The sequence below is a fragment of the Rhinolophus ferrumequinum genome, chromosome 12, assembly GCF_004115265.2.
Source record: "Rhinolophus ferrumequinum isolate MPI-CBG mRhiFer1 chromosome 12, mRhiFer1_v1.p, whole genome shotgun sequence".
NCBI lineage: Eukaryota > Metazoa > Chordata > Mammalia > Chiroptera > Rhinolophidae > Rhinolophus > Rhinolophus ferrumequinum.
This window is the reverse complement of record NC_046295.1, coordinates 79,096,751-79,117,428: the sequence shown is the minus strand read 5'-3', so window position 1 is coordinate 79,117,428 and position 20,678 is coordinate 79,096,751. Positions and strand designations below refer to the sequence as shown.

Below are 20,678 nucleotides of genomic sequence, written 5' to 3'. Positions count from 1 at the left end.
GCAAGAGGGGGAGGACCTTGTGCAGTGTGACAGGGCAAGGGGGGCGGTGCAGGGGCAGCTGTGAGGTCAAGAGGTCAGCAGAGCTTGATCCATTGCCGGCAATGGACTACACCTTGGAGCAAGGGGGCTGAGGAGGGTTAAGCAAGGGGTGGACGTAGTCATGTTTGCACTTTAGAAAGCGCCTAGGGCTGCAGGTAAAGGAGGGCAGGAGGCTGGGAGAGCAGGGAAGAGGGGGCTTCAGTGCCCAGAGGAGGGGTGAGGGGGCCGGGCTGGGCAGCAGGAGACAGTCAGATGGGCCGGAGGGATGGGACGAGGCTGAAGTCAGGGCCCTGGGGCTGCTGGGAGTGGCAAGGAGTCAGGCGTGAAGCCCCAGCTTCCAGGCTGGTGACGAGGACTCCAGAGATGTGACCACAGGGATGAGGACGTGGCAGGAGAAGCAGTCTGGCCTTTGTGTCTCCTCCATGGGGACAGCCCCAGGCTCAGACGGGTGAGCCAAGCAGCACAGCTCCCTGGGCCCTGGGAGGACTCCCTGGTGGAGGCGGGCCAGCGAGGGCAGCAGGAATCCATCAGGGTCACGGCAGCCCTTGGCAGCTCCTGTAGATACCACCCTGTCCCACAGAACAGCCCGTCCCCTCCCCGCTGCAGCTCTAGCTGCCAGTGGCCCTAGCCCAAGAGGACAGGGGGCCCCGAGGCCACGCTGTCAGGAGCCCCTGCACATGAAGGCACTCCCGCAAGCAGCAGCACAGCCAGCCGGACCCCGGTGACGCCAGCTGTACACGGAGAGGCTGCAGCAAGCCGGATGACTATCTGGGGAGGCAGGGCTTGGGGCGAGCGGAGAGCTGGGGCTGACGGAACGCCAGGCTGGGAGGAAGGCGGGGGTCCTGCCACCCACTGTGCGCAGCCCCACGTCCCTGGAGAAGGTATAATGGCACCGTCCTCTCTAACATGTGGTCAAAGCCACATCACATGGGGGTTGGGACATGAAAGGGCTGCCTGGGGACCTGCGGGAGAAGCTGGGTGGGCAGGCCAGCACCCCCTAGGACCTGGGGTGGCCTGGCTTTCATTAGCAGCTGTGGTTGGCGCAGCTGAAACAAAGGAACAAGTTAGGGGACCTTCCTAGCCCTCCCACCAAGGACACCTCTACTGTGGGGAGCTTGGTTTGGGGGAGCTGTTTGTGAGGGGAAGGACCGAGGATGAAATGCCTCCTTCCAGCCCCCCTTGAGTTCCTCCTCACCCCTGCAGCGGCACAGGGGCTCAGAGTCCACGCTGCCACCAGGCCCACCCAGGAGCAGCCCCCACTGCCAGGTCTCAGGGAGTTTGTTTCCTGGCCTACATGCCAGCCTCCGGTCCCCAAAGTCCCAGGACACTCACGCAGACACTCATTGGCGGCCTCCGCTGTGCCCCGGGCCCACGGGCGGTCCTGGAAGAAGGGCAGGCAGCGTTCGCAGTCCGTGCCCGTCGTGTTGTGTTGGCATCGGCAGACCAGCTGGCCCGTCTCATTGGGGCCACACTCGCTGGCGTGCCCGTTGCATTTGCACCTGGGAAAAGAACATGGGGGATGGGGGTCTGGAAACCGGGTGGGCCCCGGCAGAGGAGGGGTTAGTCACCAGGAAGCCCCTGCTCTGGGTGAGCCTAATGCTGTGGCTCAATTATGGAGCTCTATTGAACACCTACTATGTGCCTGGGCAGCAGTAACAGAACCAACCACACTAGGCTGTTCTGGGCTCTAGCCCCACTTAACAGATGGAGGAATTGAGGTACAGAGAGGTTGCCTAAGGGTACCAGTTAGTAATGGCAAAGTTCACGAAGCTACCGCTGCAGGATGCCCCCGCCCAGGGGCCAAGAAGGACCCCGGAAGAAATCTTCTCAGTCTCCCAGCTCACAGGGCAGCGGGTGGGAGGCGCCTCATGCGCTTCTCTTTTCCTGTGTCTAAAGGGATGAAAGTGTTGCTCCTTACAGAGCACAGCCCCCAAATCATGTCGTGTCCCCTCATCTGTGCCTTGGAGGGTAGCCCTGGCCCATGTCCCACCTCCCACAGGGTCAGGAGACAGGTAGAATCGGGAAGGAACAAAGAGGTGCCCTGGGGGCCATGCCCAGCTGAGCCCCACCCTGTGGGGTCATCACCGCTGTCCCGAGCGGCCAAACTGAGCCACTGAGAGGATGCCACAGCTTCCAGCTCCCAGCCTTCCTTTGTGCCGGCCCCCAATCCAATTAGCTCACATCTCACTGGAGTCCCACTGCTGTGGCAGGAGGGACCGTAATTATCCCCATTTCACAGATGAGCAAACTGAGGGGCAGGCCATGAAGTGATGGACGCTAAGTGGCAGAGCTAGAATCTGAGCCCTGTTCTCTCCTATTCCACGAAGACCCTGAGCTCCAGGACAGTTCTCTAGGGCCACTTGGTGGCTCCCCAGAAGCTGTGCCCTATGCTCTGCCCTAAGTGGGCAGTGAAGAATCGCTGACCACTGCCAGCACCCACAGTGCTTTCTCTACTTGGGGGACACAGGGCTGCGGAAGGGCACAGGATACTACTTCCTTGCCAGGCCTCCATGGGAGCCCAGGGTAAGCAGGTAACACCCCAAGATTTCTGGCAGGGGTAAGGCGGACACCAGGCAGTCTTGGGACAAGGGACCACCTGTGTCCCCAGGGGGTGCTGCAAACACCTCCCTTCCCTATGACCCCAAGAGAAGGTGTGAAATTCCTATAGGCCATTGTGGGACACAGGCTGCTGGGCCACCTGCCCCCAGCCAGCTGCGGGCCCGAGGGTGGCCCAGCTCTGGCAGCTGGGGTCCAGATGTTCTCTGGCCTGAAGCCCCCTGTCAGCAGGCGTTGGACCAGCCATCCATCACCCTGTGAGAGCCCCTCCTCCTAGGTGGTGTGACCTGAATCCAGTGTGGAGGTGGCACGGTGAGGGGGCAGCAGAGGGGCCTCATGGACACCCCCAAGCCTCAGCCTTCTCTGGATGGTGCAGACACACTGTGCAGGCAGTGTCACTTCCATGTCACTTCCCAGACTTTTCCATCTCTCCGAACGCAACCCAAGCGTCCCTGAATTACGGAAGCCCCTTGCCTCCTACCCCCCCGTTTCATCACTCCCATGGCAAGCTGACTTCCTGCTCTAAATTGCTTTCAGACCCACACACTGCTCCCCACCCTACCACCACCTCCCGTGGCTGCCACCTAACACTCCAGCTGCTTCTCTCTCTTCTTACCCTTCCCCACGCGGATGTCAGAGGGTGGAGGCGTTTTCAAAACCCAACCCTATTACTACCCCGGCCAAATCTTGAACAGTTCGCCACTGATTGAGCGATAAAAATAAACTGGATCCATGGCCCTGACAACCTTCTAGCCCTCTCCACGTCAGCTCCACGCCCTCCATTCCAGCCCCAGGGCCTCATCCCAGATCCTCAGTCCCAGGACTCGTACATGCTGGAATGCTGCCCTCCTCCAGCCTTGGCAGGTCCCCGGGTACGGCGCAGGCTCCCTGGGCTCCACACACCCTGCCCTCCTGCCCATCCCATTCTGGCCCATGCAGCCACGTTTACTAGAGACTGAACTGATTACTGCCCGCCACCCCCACGAACCTGGGCCAGGGACACATCTGTCTTCCTCTCTCCTTTCCAAGAAACAACCTGATGAGAGTCTGTCTATGTTGAAGACACCGTTTGTGCCTCCCCTGGTTCCACAGTGTGCCTTACACACACCCAGTACCGGGCGCTACGCGTGAGACAGGCTGGGATGGCGACGGTCCCCGCTTCCTGGGGAGAGGAGACGCTTAAACAAACTACAGCATGCACTGACCCAAGCTAGAGAATGTGGAGCCAGAACCAGTGTCCAGACGGCACAGCCTAACAACCCACATGAGAAAGGGGACCGAGCGTGGCACCTGCTCCCTTGGTGGCCCTTCCGGGTCATTGGCCCTGGCGCTCAGCAGTGGCCTGAGCTGTTCGTTCTGCACCGAGATGCCGCAAAGCCTTATTAAAAATGTTTCCGTCCCCATGAAAACCTGCCAGGCCCCAGTTTACTAGGAGAGCTGGAAAGGAACGGGATTGATGGGCTTCACCGTTGATAAAATCAGGAATGCTGAGAAAAGGACAGCTTTGAAAACTTTGGTCACCATTGGCCAGTTTTACATGCACAACACATGCAAGGCCAGTCTGGCAGTCGTTTAAACACGCTAGGTCTGGTACGTTCCACAAACAGTGCGGGAAAAGTAGGGGGAGTCTGGCTGGGAGGAGGGAAGCAGCCAGACAGGCCGCGAATGCAGGGACCGTGGGACCAGCATCCTGCTGCCTCTCTCTCCCTGGGGCACCACAAGTGCCTTCTTCACCCTCCACCCATGTGGGGTGACACCCACATGGCAGCCCTGGGTCCTGGTGTCTGCCGCCCTGCCTTCCACCTACCTGCCACCCACAGAGAAGTCAGAGACCGCGTAGTAGTAGGACTGCAGCACCCTGGGGTCTTTGAAGATGTCGTCCCCAAACGTGTTGAGCCGGTCTAGGGAGATGAGCAACTCGGTGCTGGTGACCCAATCCTGGGGGTGTGGAACAGAGGGAAGGGCAAGCGATGCCATCAGCAGGTCCCTGGGTATTTATTCCCACCGCACTCTGCCGAAGGCCCAGCTGGCTGCCCTGGGGGTTGCCTGGGACACAGGGACAGGCCAAGCTCAGATCAATTCCAAGGACACTGCAGAAATCAGGAGCCTGTGCTTTGGGGTCACCCCAACCTGGGTGCCAGGCCACTCACTAGCTGTGCAACTCTGGGGATGCTGCTCAATGTCCTGGAGCTTCCACATCCCCATCTGTGAAATGGGACAAGGCACAGTGCCAAGCCCACGTGGCTGTCTGCAGGAGGACGGCCGGTGTCAGCAGCAGGGCATGGGGGTCTGGCACATGCTCGGTCAGCGGTGACCCTGTTGTGTAGCCCACCTGACTCCTCCCAGCGGCTCCTACATTCCCTTCCAGAGGTCAGCTCCGGGAGGGCAGTCCCAGCGCCCTTCTCCCTCTCAGCTGGGCCTGGTGTGGGGAAGGTCCTAGGTGTATAGGCTTTTCACGTGCTAAAGATCAGGCTCCTACAGACAAGCCACCTGTCCCAGGTGAAGCTTGTCCTACCAGAACATACGCCCCTGAGAGCAGGGACGTGGGGGTCCCTTGTGCTCACTGCATCCCCAGCCCCTGGGCTCCGCCCACACGCAGCAGGCCCTGGATGAAGTACTTGCTGAGAGCTGAATGAGCGCCTCCCCCTGGAAGAGCTGGTGCAGAGATGGGAAGAACCCATGTGAAGGCTGACATTTCCATCTGCTTGCTGTTCTAATCAGAGGTCGTTCTGGCTGAATTTTAATTAGCATTTTAATTCAGCCCAGGCGCTCCTGGTTTAGCAATGAGGCCCATCAGGACAGAGGATGAACTCCTGCCAAGGTCTGTCTCCTTGCCCCAGCATGACTCAGGCCAGCGGGCCTCTGCTGCTCACCCCCAACCTCCACCCCCAGCTCAGCCAACTCCTGAGCCCGCTGCCGGGGACCCAGGGCCTCAGCAGAGGATGCTTCCGCTGGGGGAGGGCGAGGGGTCCAGCCCCAGAAAACGTCAGTGAGGACCTCAGCACTCAGCTGACTTTGCAGGTCTCCATCACTCCCCAAATCACTTCTCAAATGTCAGTGTGTGTTCTGAAATCTGGTGAAACTCCGGCTTCTGATTCAGAGGTCTGGGGTGGGGCCTGAGACTCTGCATTGCTCACCAGGGCCTGGGTAATGCTGACGTTGCTGGTCCCTGGAGCAGCAGAGAAGGAGTGAAAGCCCACAGTGGGAAACCCAGCAGGGCGCAGCTGAAGGCCCTAGATAAGTCTTTGCTTTCTCCAAACAAGTGCCACCTAGAGAACTCAAACCAGTTGATGTTCGAGCTAGAAGGTGCAGGAGGTGACACTGTGTGGTTGGGGCTCAGGTCCTCACAAAAACCTCATGAGTAGGTACAGTTCTTAACCCCATTCCACAGGTGAGGAGACTGAGGCTCTGAGAGGGTACGTGTTCTGCTCCAAGGCGAACAGCTGGTGCACGGCAGAGCTGGGACTCGGGTCTGTCTGACCCTAGGGTCCCAGCTTTCTCCACTAGGCAGCCTACCTGCCTACCTCTACCCCAACGCTCTCATCATACCAGGGGGCCCAGAGGGCAACGACCTGCCTCAGGTTCCAACCTGCATGACCCTCCTCTGGGTTCCTACATCTGCTTTGCAGCCTATGACTTGCTCCCTCGGTCTGCAAAGACAATAGCAACAGAAACAGGTGTCCAAATCTCTTGGAGACATGGCACGGTCAGTGGAAGAGAGCAGTGGGATTTGTTCCCTTAGCCCAAATTGTGTGGGGCTCACCCTCATGCCTTACGGGACGTTTTAGGGCAAACCAGAGCCCCCATGCACACAAGCAACAGCCCTTTGCCACTTGTAATGACCCTGGCCTGACTTTGGACAGACCTCAGGGTCCAGAATGAAGCGCAAAGGGGAAGCAGGAGGTGGAGCTTCGGCTCCGAGCAGCAGGATTCTGCTCCAGCCATCCCTCCAGGATGGAGCCGCTCAGGGCCACTCAGCTCTGCTTCTTGCTTCTGACCTGGCCGGTCGGACTCTCCCCGAAGTCCGTGGCCCCTTGGGACAGAGGGATCCGGGACCTTGCAGCTGCACAGTCGGGACAGAGGGATCCGGGACCTTGCAGCTGCACAGACACATCCTTTGTTACCTCCCACCCCAAAATGTGCCATGTCCTCAGAGAAAGCCCCACTCCGGGTGTGCCCAGAAGGGACAGGAGAGAAAGAAGGGCCCAGGGACTTTGGTGACCTTGCTTTCTTTGTCCTTCTCTGGCCTTGACTTCTGCCTGGGCAGCATTTCTGAGAAAGTTGTTTCTCATCAGGGACAACGTCCAGGACGTCCGAGGCAACAAGCCAGGGGAAACCACACTGCCAGGGTCTCCGCTGAAGCCTCTATACCAGGTGACGGTGGCACAGGCAGGGCAGGGCCCAGCCCTTCTGCTGGTCTTTAAATGACCTTGGCTGATCCTTTCTAATCTGTAGAGCTTGGAGCCCTCAGGAGGAGAAATTGTCATTTTAAACAGAATCATAGTCATCACATGTGAACATGTTTAATGGGACGAGCAGGGCCTGGGCACCTGGAACTGTGATTTTGTGCCAGGAAGGATTAACCTTGCCCAAAGAGAGGTCTGGCTTTGGCCCCCCGCTCCTGAGGTCACCTCCAAGCCATGAGAACATCCTGCTCGATAAGAGTGTCTTTGTTCATCTGGGGTCTGAGGCACTCCAGATAGTCTACGCTCACATGTGATTGATGGGGGTCCTTGGGCCACATGGTATCAGCCTGACCCCTGGAAGGGCTGGAGACCAAGGTCAGTCGGCAGGCCGTGTCTACGCAGCTGACCCCCGATATACACCCTGGACACCAAGGTGGGCAACAGTCTGTGTGTGTTGTCACACATGGGTGCTGGGAGAAATAAGTCCTGCCCCTGGACTCCCCTGGGAGAGGACAGCTGGAGGCTCCACGGCCCCTTCTCTTTGCTGGTCCCATCTGTATCCTTTCACGGTAACAAAATGTCAGTGAACACAGCAGCTTTTCTGAGTTCTGTGAGTCAGTCCTTCAAGGAAAATCACTGAACCTGAGGGTGGTCTCGGAGACCGTGGGCCAGGGACTCCATGTCTTCTTGTGCTGGGCACCCTGGGTGGGCCTCAGTGTCCCCTCTGGAAACAAACAGGGTTCTAGCCCGGGCCCCCTCCTGGTCCCAGACAGGCAAAGGAAATGCTGTGAACATTTGAGGGCAGGAGATGGCAGTTCTTCTCGGCAGAGGCCTGTCTGAACACAGGGGGGTGGACGAGAGGGCCAGCCAGGACCCAGACGCATCAACCAAGCCACCACGCCTGGAGACTCTTATCTTCAAAGCATGAACGAGCCAAGTGCTGTGTTGGCCACTTTATAATTGACTGTCCAGCGTGGCAGCCACATGTGGCTATTCAAATTAAAATTCATTAAACAGAAACAAAATTGAAAATTCAGTTCCTCAGTCGTGCTAGTTACCTTTCAAGTGTCCTATAGACGATTTCTATCACTGTAAAAAGTTCTGCTGGATTTCGTTGCCTTACAGCATAGAACCCAGGACTCTGATTTCAAAACTCATGTTTTTTTTCCCGTTTTCCATTTTTTCCTCGTCAAAGCCCCTGGACACCCCCTCCCCACCACACATACACACACACACAGGCAGCGTTTTCGGTTCACAGAGGGAGGAAGTGAGGCCCACAGCAGCGGGGGTTCCAGAAGAAGCAACAGTCATGAGTCAGGACACTCGGGTTCTAGTTTGCGCCCTTCCACCAACACATGGCGGAACCCCTGGAAAATCCCTTCCCCACTCCAGGCCTCCATTTCCCCACCCACATAAGGAAGGGGTCAGGTGAAGTGGTGATTGTCGCGTGGCTCCTGGGAGCCACATGGCTGTGACACAGGAAGAAAGGGAAGGGACACTTGTGTTTGACTCAGCAGCCCCTCTTCCACCTATTTCATTATCAGGAGTCCACAAAAGGTTTAGACCCAACAAAAGTTTCTGTTGTTTAAAATCTGAAAACCATGGGATCTCGTAGGGGCCCGTGTCCTGTCAGTTTACATTTTCCTGTGGTCCCCTGGACCTGGTGTCCCACCGGCAGCCCAGTCCCCTCCTCCTTCCCCGCTCCTCTCTGACCTGCAGCACAGGACTCTCCTCGAAGTTGTAGGCGCTGGGACGGCCCTCCAGGGTGGAGAAGGCCACGTTGCCCCCGCTCAGTGGGGAGATGTCGCTGAACTCAGAGGTGCAAAAGGCCACACGCTCATCCTGGCCAGGGCGCAAGAACAGGCCCTCCGGCCTGCCGTAGGTCTTCTGGCAGGAGGCACTGTAGTACTGGTATGGCTCCCATGGGCCACCAGCTCGGCTGCGCTTGTAGATAGCAAAGCTCTCAGGGCGACTGGTATGGAACTTCAGCCGCACGTAGGTGATCTCGTAAGCTTTCCCTGCAGCAGGAAGACATGGGACCATTTTACAGAAGGGAAGAGAGAGTCAGAATCCTGGTCCAGGGAGAGCCGAACGGCTGCGCTGCATAAACTATCTTGGATGGATTGTTAGAGGGTCTGGAGCGCAGTGCAGGGAGTGACACGATCAACTAGTGATGCCTGTCGGGGCACCACCTAGGTGCAGAGGTCGTTTGCACGCTTCCCAGGTGTTTGCCATCCCTTATCTAGGCCAACTTGTTCCCTGCAGAGGAATCTGTATTGCAGCACACCTGACAGGCAGCCATCTCTTTTTGCTCAAATTTGGATCTTCTGATCCAAATCTCCAGTAATGGGATGTTGCCACATCCTGAAGAAGCCTGCTCTACCGTTAGAAAGTTATTTCTTTGACTACATACCAACAAAGCGGATCCTTTCACTTGTGCCTTTGGCCTCGTTCCCTCCCAGTGACTTCAAACCCTTGGCGTCTGGAGACAGCCCTGTTCCAAGCCCCCTGATCCTAACCCCATCCTCCCTGGGCCCCTCTGTTCCTCCCACTTCCGTCTAATATCTGTTCTGATCCAAATTTCTCAAGAGAAGTCTATCTGCTGACCCAATAGCCTCATCTCCCAAGTGAACCTTCAGTCCTTTATAATTCAGTATCTTTAGGCTACTCAACAGAAATTACTCTCGCAAAGCCACCTCAAAACATCCCTCGTGGCCACAGCCAGGGGACCCCGCCTTGCCTATTCCTGGGCCACAGCTGATCGCTGTTACCTTGGAAGCCCCCGCCCCCAAGCGTATCACACAATGGAATATTACTTGGCAATGAAAAGGAATGAAGTACAGCTGCTCTTCGACTTATGCCGTGGTTCCATCCAGATAAACTCATCCAGGTAAACTGAAAATATTATTAAGTCAAAAGTGCCTTTACGACAGCAAACCTACTGATCATCACGTCCTCGCTGGGCCTAACACGCCCAGTGCACTTAGATTCGCCTACAGTTTCATCTCAGAAGTCATTGCCTTCCTCCTCCTCTTCTTCTCACCAGAAGCAGGAGACACAGATGGGCGTTTTGTAGACACGATGCGAAACCACAAACACAACATCCAACGACGCTGGCAACACAGTCACGCTAGAGCGTCAGTCATTCACCCTTGTGATCGCGTGCCCAGCTGGGAGCCCCGCTCACTGCCCTGCCCGGCATCACGAGAGAGTATCGTACTGCCTACCAACAGCCCAGAAAAGGGCAAAATCCAGTACGGTTTCTCTGAATGTGTACCGCTTTTGTACCATTGTAAAGTTGAAAAGTCGTAAGTCGAACCATCGAAAGTCAGGGTCTCTCTGTACTAATATATGCTACGACGTGCGTGAACCTTGAAAATATGATAAATGAAAGAAACAAATCATAAGAGATTGCATACTGTACAATTCCTTACATTAAATGTCCTGAATCCATAGAGACAAAAAACTACATTGGCGGTTGTCAAGTGCTGGGGGGTGGAGTGGACTGGGGGAAAACTGCGGGATGTGGAGAAACTGGAACCCTGTGCATTGTTGGCGGGAATGTAAAATGGTGCATTCGCTCTGAAAATGTTTGGTGATTCCTCAAAAAAATAAAAATAGAATTCCCACACAATACAGCCGTTCCACTTCTGGGTGTGCAACCAAGAGAACTGAAAGCAGAATCTTGTAGAGATATTTGCATAACCGTGTTCACAGCAGCAGCATTCGTAATAGCCAAAAGGCGGAAGCAACCCAGATATCCACTCACGGATGAGGGAAGAGCAAACTGTGGTCCATCCACACCATGGAATATTATTCAGCCTTAAAAAGAAGGAAATTCTAACACCTGCTACGACATGGATGAACCCTGAGAACATGATGCTGAGTGAAATAAGTGTAAACGTACTAAGGTCACTGAACTGTACGCCCAAATGTGGTTAAGATGGCAAATTTCACGTTACGTGTATTTTTACCTCAATAAAAGAAAAATTTGGAAAAAATATATACGTATCTATCAGCTTTTTGGGAATGCAGTTTGGAGACATGGATGAAGAGCCATAATAATATTCCTGGCCTTTGGTACAGGAATCCCATTTCTGGGAATTCAAACATGGAAAGCAACCTAAGTGTGTGAAAAAGTTCATCGAAGTGTTTTTTATAATATTGAAAACATTGAAACCAGCAGAGTTCAATGAGTTATAGATCACAAAGTCATGGATGATTGAAGCCACTGAAACAGCTGACAATGACTTTGTGATACAGGGGAGAAACTTAAGTCAAATGTTGAATGAAAAAAAAAGACACAAGCTCTAACATTCCAAATCATCAGATTATAGTTTAAAATCCCTAAAGAATGGGCAGGAAAGGAAGACATCAAACAAATGAGCGTGATTGCCCTGGGGCAGAGGACTTTGAGAGACTTGTCTTCCCGTTTTAATTGTTCTGCGTATCCCCAATTTTCTCTCGTGAAGCTTGGTCTAATTTAAAAATCGGAGAAAACACATTTTTAAAAACAATTTTTTTTAAAAAAAAGCAAACGCCTTTCGATGTTCTGTTTTAAGATGTTTTGCAAATTTCCATTGCAGCACAGCTTGGCACTGTAACCCCCAAGTCCCTCAAAAGAAAGCACGTGTGGCTGACAAGTCAGTGTCCAGGGGCAGCCTGGTGGCTGCTTCTGTTCCGAGCAGGCTTCAAGCCTCGAAACCAGGCAGGGTCTTACCCCATGTGTACTCACGAAATGACGGAGGCCAGACTCCTCCGTAAACATCTAACAGCCAGACGCCTCACGGGAGGGGAGCTTGGAGCCACTTAAAACGTAGCTGGCAGCTAGAAGCGCAAAGGGGAAAAGGCAGTCACTGGGATTTCACGCCAACAAACCACATCACATGCTGCTTTTCCTCTTCCTTGCCAAGCCAGGAGGTGAGAGAAGGTATAGGAACATCACAGACACATCAGCAGCAGGAACTTTTTGTTACAATAATTAGAAGAGTCTAGAAAGCAACTTAATCTCCACTTTGTGAAAAAACGGTTTCTGCCAGAGAACCCAAAGGCTGCGGAAGGAACCCTCCCAAAGATCTAAACAGCAACAGGAATGAAATATGCAACCTCAACCCAGAGCTTTGTGAGCCCCAGAGGCCGATGAGGCTTCAGGGTGATGTTGAGACAGGTGTGTGCCTGGCAGGAAAACTGGGCCAAAACATCATCCCCAACTGTTAACAGGAGGTGACACTACTTGGGAGCACACAACCGCCCAATATGTTGTTCCCTCTGCCTGGAATGCTATTCCCTCTGCTCCTCACCTGGTTGGTTCCCAGGCATCCCTGCTCATCCCACTGGTTTAGAGGACTGACCACACGTCCCAGCATCAGCCCAACGTGGAGCGTCCTTCTCCTACCTTTCCTGGCTAATGGCTACTCATCCTTGGAGCCATGAGCTTGGGTGCGTCGCTGGGCTCCCCAGCCACCCTGAGCTTCCTAATCCTGTTCTGTAAAGACCTGCCCATCTCTCCCACTAGTCCGTGACCCCCTTGGAACAGGAGCTGTGAATCCTTAGAGCTGAGCACGGCCTTTGGCACATAGTGGGTGCTCACTAAATGCTCGCCCAGTGAGCGAGTAAAGACAAAGCATGATTTGTACTTTCAAGGAGTTTATAATCCAGTGAGTGAGTTGAGACAGATAGGCCTGAAAACAAAGCTGACACTGTCACAATGTGTCTGCAAGTCCTGACCCCGGAATGAGTCTGTTTAACAACAGCCAGCATTTAGTGAGCACCTACTATGTGCCAGGCACCTTGCTAAGTGCTTTATACACACTGTATTGCAACATCCCCAAACAGTACCATCGCTGTGCACATTTTACTAATGAGGGACCTGCCCCACGTCATGCACAAAACAGCTGAGTCTCTACTTGACTGTAGGCCTGTCTCGCCCCAAAGTCACCGCTCCAAACCAGGCTCCTCTCCGTTCCGGGCTCTGTGGGGCCCAAAAAGAAGGAGCTGCCCAGGAAGGGGTGCCCATGAAGACTGCAGAGGCCGCCCAAGTCATGTCCTCTCCAACCAGCTGGGACACAAAGCCCATCAGGAATGACACGAGGACACTCATAAAGCCAGGCCGGCCCACATCCGGAACTGGCCAAGGAGAAGGAGCTCTGAACGGAGAGGCTTATTTTGGGAAAATGGAAACAAAACAAAGCCCTTTAATTGGAGCCATCTGGGGAGCAGTGGCCTGGGAGTGGGACTGGAGGGGGCAGGGTGGGAAGCTGAGCTGGGAACGCGTGGGTGAGGCTGCACTGCCCGCTGTGGGCATCAGAACCAGGTGGGCAGAGCTGTTCCCAGCCTACAGGGAGCTCACAGCAGGGCCCTCAGCTCCACCATCTGGCCGTCCACTGCTCCTGTCTTCCTCTCCCACCCTAGCACTTGGCAGTCTGGGGCACAATGAACCCCTGTTAGGAGCTGGGGAATCCCCATGACCATGAGAGCCAGGCTGAATCGGGACTGGGCACGTCACAGTTCTCTCATCTTTAGGCCAAGAGCCTAAACCCCACATATCGATCAAGACTGTCAAGCCTATTGTCTAACCTGGAGAGAGTGAACAGGTTTTAGCTGATGGATGATTGCCTAGGGCTTTGTGTTAAGAAGGATTCTGAGCTCCAGAACTGAGACATGACTGAAATGTACAAACTACACATTTGCCAAGAGACGATGCAGGCCATTCAAGACCATCCCAATAAATCAGAGAACCGAGGAAGGGCTGGGTGGGAATAAAGAGGAGGGCAAACGCAAAGAACATTCCGGAGAATGATCTGGTGATCTGCTCAATAATGAAGTCAAAGGATAGAGAAAGAATCGCAGTTGACTCCTGAGTTCTTGCTTCAGTGCCTAGAGAAACGAGGGGAATAGGAGGATGCCTTTACTTTTTAGTTTTAAAAACACGTGACATAAAATTTGCCCTCTTAGCCATTTGTAAGTGTACAGTTCATTGGTATTAAGGACATTCTCACTGCTGTGCAATCATCACCACCATCCACCCCAAGGATGCTTTTCATCTTCCCCAAATGAAACTACCAATTCAACGACTCCCCCTTCCGTCTCCCTGCTCCCTGCCCCCGGCACCCACCATTCTACTTCCTGTCTCTATGAATTACTCTTTACGGACCTCATATAAGTGGAATCGTGCAGTATCTGTCCTTCTGTGTCTGACTTATTTCACTCAGCATACCGCTTTTTCAAGGTTCATCTGTGTTGCTGCATGTGTCAGAATCCCCTTCCTTTTAAGGCTGAATAATCTGTTGTGTGCGCGTCACATTTTGCTTCTTCATTCATCAGCAAACACTGGGTTGCTTCCACTCTTTGGCTACTGTGAGCAATGCAGCTATGAATATGGGTACCTTTACCCTCGGACACTAAGTTTGAAGCACTGTGTGACATCCAAGCGCTGACACGCAGGAGTTTGCTCGAATTACCCAGTCGAGGGCTCAGGGGGACACTGGGTGAGAGGTGCAGGTGCAGTCCCAAACGTTGACCACGATCCCAACAGGCAAAGCCAGGGCACAAGATGGGGAGAGGGGCAGTGGGGGGCAGGGCTGGCATGGAGATGAGGGGGAGCAGGGGAAGGGAGGTGGGTGAAGTGGCTGGAGCCCAGGGTGAGCAAGAGCCGGGCAGGGCCAGGAGGAAGGCTGGGGCCCTGTGAATGCCACAGCCTAGGAGTTTGGATGTATCTGGAAGGCTGGGAGCCATTCATTCTTGCATTCATTCACTTACTCCGTTTTTCCCAGGGAAACACGACGTAGAGGTGATACCACTTACCAGCTCTGTGGCCTTGGCCAAAACACCCACCCTCCCTTCGATAAACTGGGTGACTGGAACACAGTGACTCAGTTTCCCCATTGGCACAAAGGGCAGTACGATAACAGGGCTTAATGAGTAAATGCCTGCAAAGCACTTAGACTAGTCCCAGGCACGCAGCACACACACAACTAACGGTTAGCTGTTACTCCATTCATCGGCTCCACCAACACTTACAGAGCACCACTGCCCAGGGGGCCCTGTGCTGGGGGCCAGCTGTGAAAACAGGCACTCCCTCTGCAGCTTGGAGTGTGATCACACAAACAAACCAAAACCACAACGCAGCACGATCCAGACGGCGATGGGGAAAGGCGAGGGGCTGCAAGAACTGCACAGGCAGGCCCTCTGCCCAATCCTGGGGGCGGGGGTCTTCCTGGAGGAGGTCCCCGCTGAGCTGAGTGGCGCAGCGGGTGCTTGTCCACGACTGCATCCCCAGGGCTTGATACAGGGACAGGCGCGCAGTAGGCACTCAACCGTTTTGTTTACGAATGAGATATGGGTGATCCAGAAGAAAGCAGGAGAAGAAAGTATGCAGGGCAGATGCGCTTTGCCCGCGTATGCAAAGACCAGGAGGAAAGACGGACATCATGGCACCTTCGCGTCCATGCTGCAGGAGCAGCTGGCGGCAGCTAGAGTGGGAGATGGGGCAGGGGCCCCCCCGAGGATGTCTGCACCCCTCCTGGGCTTTGGGACTTATCTCTCCCGCAACTCCTGGCTCAGTCCTGGGAGGCCAGACCAGCCAGGCCCACGGGTCATGGGGGGGCTGCTTCTTGGGTGGGGGCCAACCCCGCTGCTGCCTTGACCCCCTAACCTGCCTGGGCCCCAGTATTCCAGCCAGAACCCCCAGGGAGCAGGAAGGAGGACTTGGCCCCCCCACGCTGGCCCCAGCCAATGCAAACACGGCCGCCCACTCGACAGGAAGACGCAATGGGGCCAAAGCTCAGGAGACCCAGCTGGCTTTGGGCTCCTCAGGGGCCCAGCAGGGTCCTCCTGCAATCCAGGCCCCGCCCCAACTGGGGCCTCTCCTCGTCCTCTCCGCTCCATCCGTTTGGGCTGTGTGGGTCCGAGGACACAGTGAGTGGCCTCTCAGCTCCCCCGTGTTGTCCCCGATCTGGAATGTCCTTCATTCTTATGTCAACTCCCACTACCCTTCAGATCTCATCGAGGCCCCTTTACCCTGTGTGTGTTCCCAGAGCATAAATCCCCAGTCATTCCTGGGTGGGCCCAGCCTGTCTTCTGGAGGGCCATAGCCCGCAGGCTTGGGAGACTACTGATGAATGCACGGAGAAGCCAGCCTGCAGGAGGGCAGCGGAGGCTGGCTGGGGGGTGGGCAGTTCCTCCTGCAACTCCTCCCTCACTCAGGGGCTCACAACTCATCTGCTCGGAGACTCGAGGGTCCTTCAGTCATTCCAGGAGATTCTCAGGAATCCAAGAAAGTGTACGAAGAGATCCCCCTGCCACAGCCAAACGCAAGGCTCGGACCCTCCTCCCCTGGACCAGTATCATTGCCAGGGGCAGCGCAGTTGGGGGAGGGCCTCAAGGTCTGCCACTTATTGGCTGTGTGACCCCGGGCAACTGACTTCATCCTCAGAACCTCCGTTTCTCTGTCTATAAAAGAAATCGTGTTGGGTTGTGGGGTGCCGACTCGGCAGGGTTCTTAGCACGTGGTGAGAGTCCCCAGAATCATTTGTTCCCCTGATGACCATCCACCTTCCCCCACACCCTCCACCCACCATCAGGTCTCAACCCACCTCTTCCCTGGGCTTCAGCACAGGGCTGGGAGCTGCCAGACGCTGATGTGGCCTTTCATCCCAGACAGGAAGGCTCAGCTTAGCAACTGGGAGATTTGGACCAGATGTCTTTGAGCTCGCGGGGGCTGGGAAAGCAGCGACCTCCATCCTGGGGCGGACTGGCTGCCTCTCCCTCCCCTGCCCCTCACCCCACTCCCCAAAGGAGACCCCAGGCCAGCGGCCACCCACTCTCCCCTCCCACGAGCAGAGCTGTCAAGGAGATGGGGATGGAGCCAGCGGAGGTGGCCTGAGGACCAGAAGGAGAGGCTCCACGGCCCACCTCGTCTGACGACAGGCCCCCTCCACTGGGAACACTGACAACCCAGACCTCTTCTTCCCTCTGTGTTACGCAATCCATGACTTAGCGCGAAGCCAACCAAAGTCCAGTGAAACCAAACATGGGCCAACTCTGGCACTGCTGTGGGTCTCCGGTACCCCTCAGACGTAAACAGGGTCAGGATATTTTTTGGGAGCCAGCTTGGCCAGCATTTCTCAATCCCTTTGTAGAGGCCACCCCCAGGGGAAACCTCAGCTCTGAGCTGTGCTCAGCAGAGTGACGTTGGTCACACACAAGGACTGTCACAGCTCCTGTGAGCACGTGGCCCACCTAAGCTATGGAACCTGCACAGCTGCCCAGGAGGGGGCAACTCTTATCCCATTTTACAGAGAGGAACGGAGGTCTGGAGAGGTGATGGCATCTGCCCACTGAGTGGTTGTGCTGGCCTGAGTCCAAAGCCCCGTTTTGTGATTTGTATCCTATTCTGTCTTCCAGAGCAGGCAAAAGAGCCCTGAGCTGGGCCCAGATGCACAAGACAGAAGACATGACATCATTCATTCATTCTTTTCTCCATTCACTGTACAAGTATATGCACTTCTGGAGCCCCTCTGTGCCTACTGCTGTATGCATAGTGGAGAGAACACTGGTTGGTGCAGAGTATACAAAGTGTGTGTGTGTGTGTGTGTGTGTGTGAATGTGAGTACATGCAAGTGTGTGTATGTGTAAAGGTGAATGTGTATAAGTGTATGAGAATGTGTTTGTGTGAATAAGTGTGAGTGTGTGTGAAGGTGTGTGTAAAAGCGAGAGTGTATGTGTGAATGTGTTTACGTGAATGTGTGTGTCCGGGTGAGCACGTGTGAGCGTGTGTGTGAATGTGAGTGAGTGTGTGGAAGGTCTTGGCTCCACACTCAGGACGGGATCTCTAAGCCTCAGGTTCCCTGGTTTCCGAAGGATGGAAACCGCCCGCTGCTAAGCGTTCTGGAGTTCAACGAGGCCACACAGCTGAACCAGGGCTCGGCACACAGCCAGCGCTGGGTAAGTGGGGACTGCCCCCAAATCCAGATGCTTGCCTGCCCCTCCCACCTTGTGGTGCCTGGGCTGAGCCCCTTGCCTGCCCCTGGATTCCACCGACACATGTAACACATCAGCCAAACCCGCACCCTCTGTCACGGAACAACACGTCTCCTCTACAACCCCCACCCTGTCCCAGATTCCTTCCCCTGTGGCCTTGGGGTTCTGCCAGCCCCATCCAGCCAGCTCCCCCACCTCTCCTCCCCCAGTGGTTTCCTGTTGCCCGCCTGGGTAGAGACTGCGCCCCATCTAGAAGTCCCACCTCTTGGTCCTGAAGGGCCAAGAGAAGGTGACAAGGCCCAGGGAACTGAGTTTCTTGGGGCAGCAACCAGCACCGGCATGCCCTGCTGAGGGGGTCCAGGGTCCCCCCACCTCACTTGAATGTCATTTCCCCGCCCTCCCCAAGGCACTGTCCCCCAGGGCTAGGAAGAGCCCACTCTAGTGACCAGTAGAGGTCATGTCAAGGACTTCATGCTCTGACCTTGGATATAATGTACACAGATGTGCATATCCAGACTGCCATTTGGCAGCTGTGTGCCTCTAGGCAAAGCACTTAACCTCTCTGAGCCTCAATTTTCTCATCTGAAAACTGGTGATACAGTCCCATAATCCCTTCTCCAAACTGCCTGGCTCCAGATGTATTTTGCAATTCTGAACTTTTCAGAGTTTACAGAGATGAAGCAGTCCTTACACCTTGGATTGCGTTAACACCCCCGCTGGGTCTGGGGCCATAGGCTGTACTCAAACGAGATTTCAGCAGCAAAATATATGAATAGTCACTCGAAGTAGAATAAACAAAGTCTATAAATAGCCTCAGGTCAGATTTAGCAGCCAACATGAGTTATAAAACACTTTGAGTTTTCCAAGCTTTGGGAGATTTTGGACCCACAGATAATGGAGTGTAGATGGGTGGAAACATCCCTCCCTGAAAGGACTGCGGAGGTTGCAACAGATCAGATGCCTGGTTCACTGCCAGGCACATCCAGGGGCTCCTGGCTTGGGCTGGACTTGGAGAGGGGCGGGGGCACTCCCTTTGGCAATGGGGAGGGCCCGGGCGCCAAAGGCTGGGTCCAGACTCTGGATGCTGATGCCCAAGAATCTAAGGCTCCTGCACCTTGGCATGGAGTCGGGTAGAGGATGCACGGGCAGAGCAGAGAAGCCACGCCATTCCGTCCAGCCACCCAACGGCAGCATGAAGCATGGCTCCCGCTCTGAAGGATAAACCTTGGGGTGATAAATGCCTTGGCTCCTCCTACCCCAAGAACACACCCAGGGGCCCGCACACAGCCTCAGGGATTCACTGAGCCCCCGGAAGTGGACCAGATGGCTCCTGCCCTAAATGGCTGACTAGTTCACCCCCTGGTGGGTCACCTCCCATCTTTCCCCACAACAGCTCTGGGTTTAGGACGGCCAGCCATTGCAGGGCATTGTCCTTGCACCCAGACCCACTGCTTTGTGAAGGGCTCCCCAGAGACTTCCCACCCCTCCCAACCCCAGGGGGTGCTCATCAGTCTAACCTTCCCGCTACTGGGGGGCACAGGTCCCATTCCTGAGCTCCCCAAGTCTGGGTCCTACAGTCAACCCAAGTCGCCCAGCACCTGCGCCCTCTTGCTTCTGGCCCCCAGTGGGGAGAGGGGACGAGATGCTGGTGGTGGTGCCTCGAGCCCCCGCTTACCCAGGCGGAGGGTGATGTTGACCGAGGTGGGGTACTGCACACCGAAGGCCATGGACGGGCTCTGCCACCAGGTGCTGTCGTCCTGGCTGTGGAAGTCGGTGAGGTAGGAGGCGTTGTGGTGGCGCTGGGGGTCCGCGGCGTCGCAGCGCTGGCACTGTGCCCCGGCGCCCCCCGACAGGCCCACGTGCGGGCAGAAGTCCTCGGGGGGACGGCCGCACGTGTGCGACGCCTCCGCCAGCCGGCCGAACGCCGCGTTCTCGAACACCGGCAGACAGCGCTGCGCGCGCCCCGCGCCGTCGTAACACGCACCCATGCCCGCGCGGGCCGCCCGCGGCGACAGGAGCGCCAGGCCCAGCAGGAGGGCGGCCGCCGCCATGGTCAAGGGCACCGACGCCCTGCGCTCCCGGCCGTGCGCGTCCGACTGCCCCGCCAGGCTCGGCTCGGGTGGGCGCGGACCGCGCGGGGCGCCAGGACCCGCCTACCCCGGAGGGCGGGACCCGCGGCGGGGCTGGGAGGGCCGCGGGGAAGGACCCACGGCGGGCAGCATCCCCACCTCCCGACCGCTCCGTCCCTTGGTGCTTACCCCCCCTGGCGGACGCGCCCGGGAGTGCCGGCTTTGCAGCTGCCTGAGCGGCCTTAGCCGGGTTCTGCGGGGGGTCCCTAGCCTCGGAGCCTCATCGTCCTGTCTGTAAAATGGGATTCGTCACGATGCAGCTTCATTACCGCTGTTGTGAAGTTTCAAGGGCTGCTCGTTAAGTGGAAAGTGCTTTTCGACTCCTGAGATAAAAGCGGACAGCAGGGTCTTTACCCTGGTCTTTCATTGCACACCTCTTCTAGCAGTGAGGTCACTCAAGGCAGGTTCGTGGGATGGTCCCTCACATTTCCATGTCTCCATTAACTCTGAAAAGTGCTGCTGCTGCTGCTGGCTACTCTCTACTCTCAAAGCAAAGCGATTCTAACCGGATATTTGTGACCGAAGGAACCTGGTCTTATTACAAACATCACCTCAGACAGGCCTTCCC

The 20,678-nt window shown here is 55.8% G+C and overlaps 1 protein-coding gene across 1 annotated transcript in view; it reads right to left on the bottom strand.

The window, feature by feature from the left end:
* Positions 1 to 20,032, bottom strand: part of LAMC3 (laminin subunit gamma 3) — a 60,042-nt gene extending 40,010 nt beyond the window's left edge. Inside the window, exons 1-4 of the mRNA XM_033123745.1 lie at positions 19,657 to 20,032; positions 8,715 to 9,019; positions 4,403 to 4,533; positions 1,372 to 1,538 (exon numbers count right to left, since the gene is read on the bottom strand). Of these exons, the coding sequence (XP_032979636.1) occupies positions 1,372 to 1,538; positions 4,403 to 4,533; positions 8,715 to 9,019; positions 19,657 to 20,032 (979 nt within the window). The remainder of the gene's footprint in view (positions 1 to 1,371; positions 1,539 to 4,402; positions 4,534 to 8,714; positions 9,020 to 19,656) is intronic.
* Between the last annotated feature and the right edge of the window lie 646 nt (positions 20,033 to 20,678).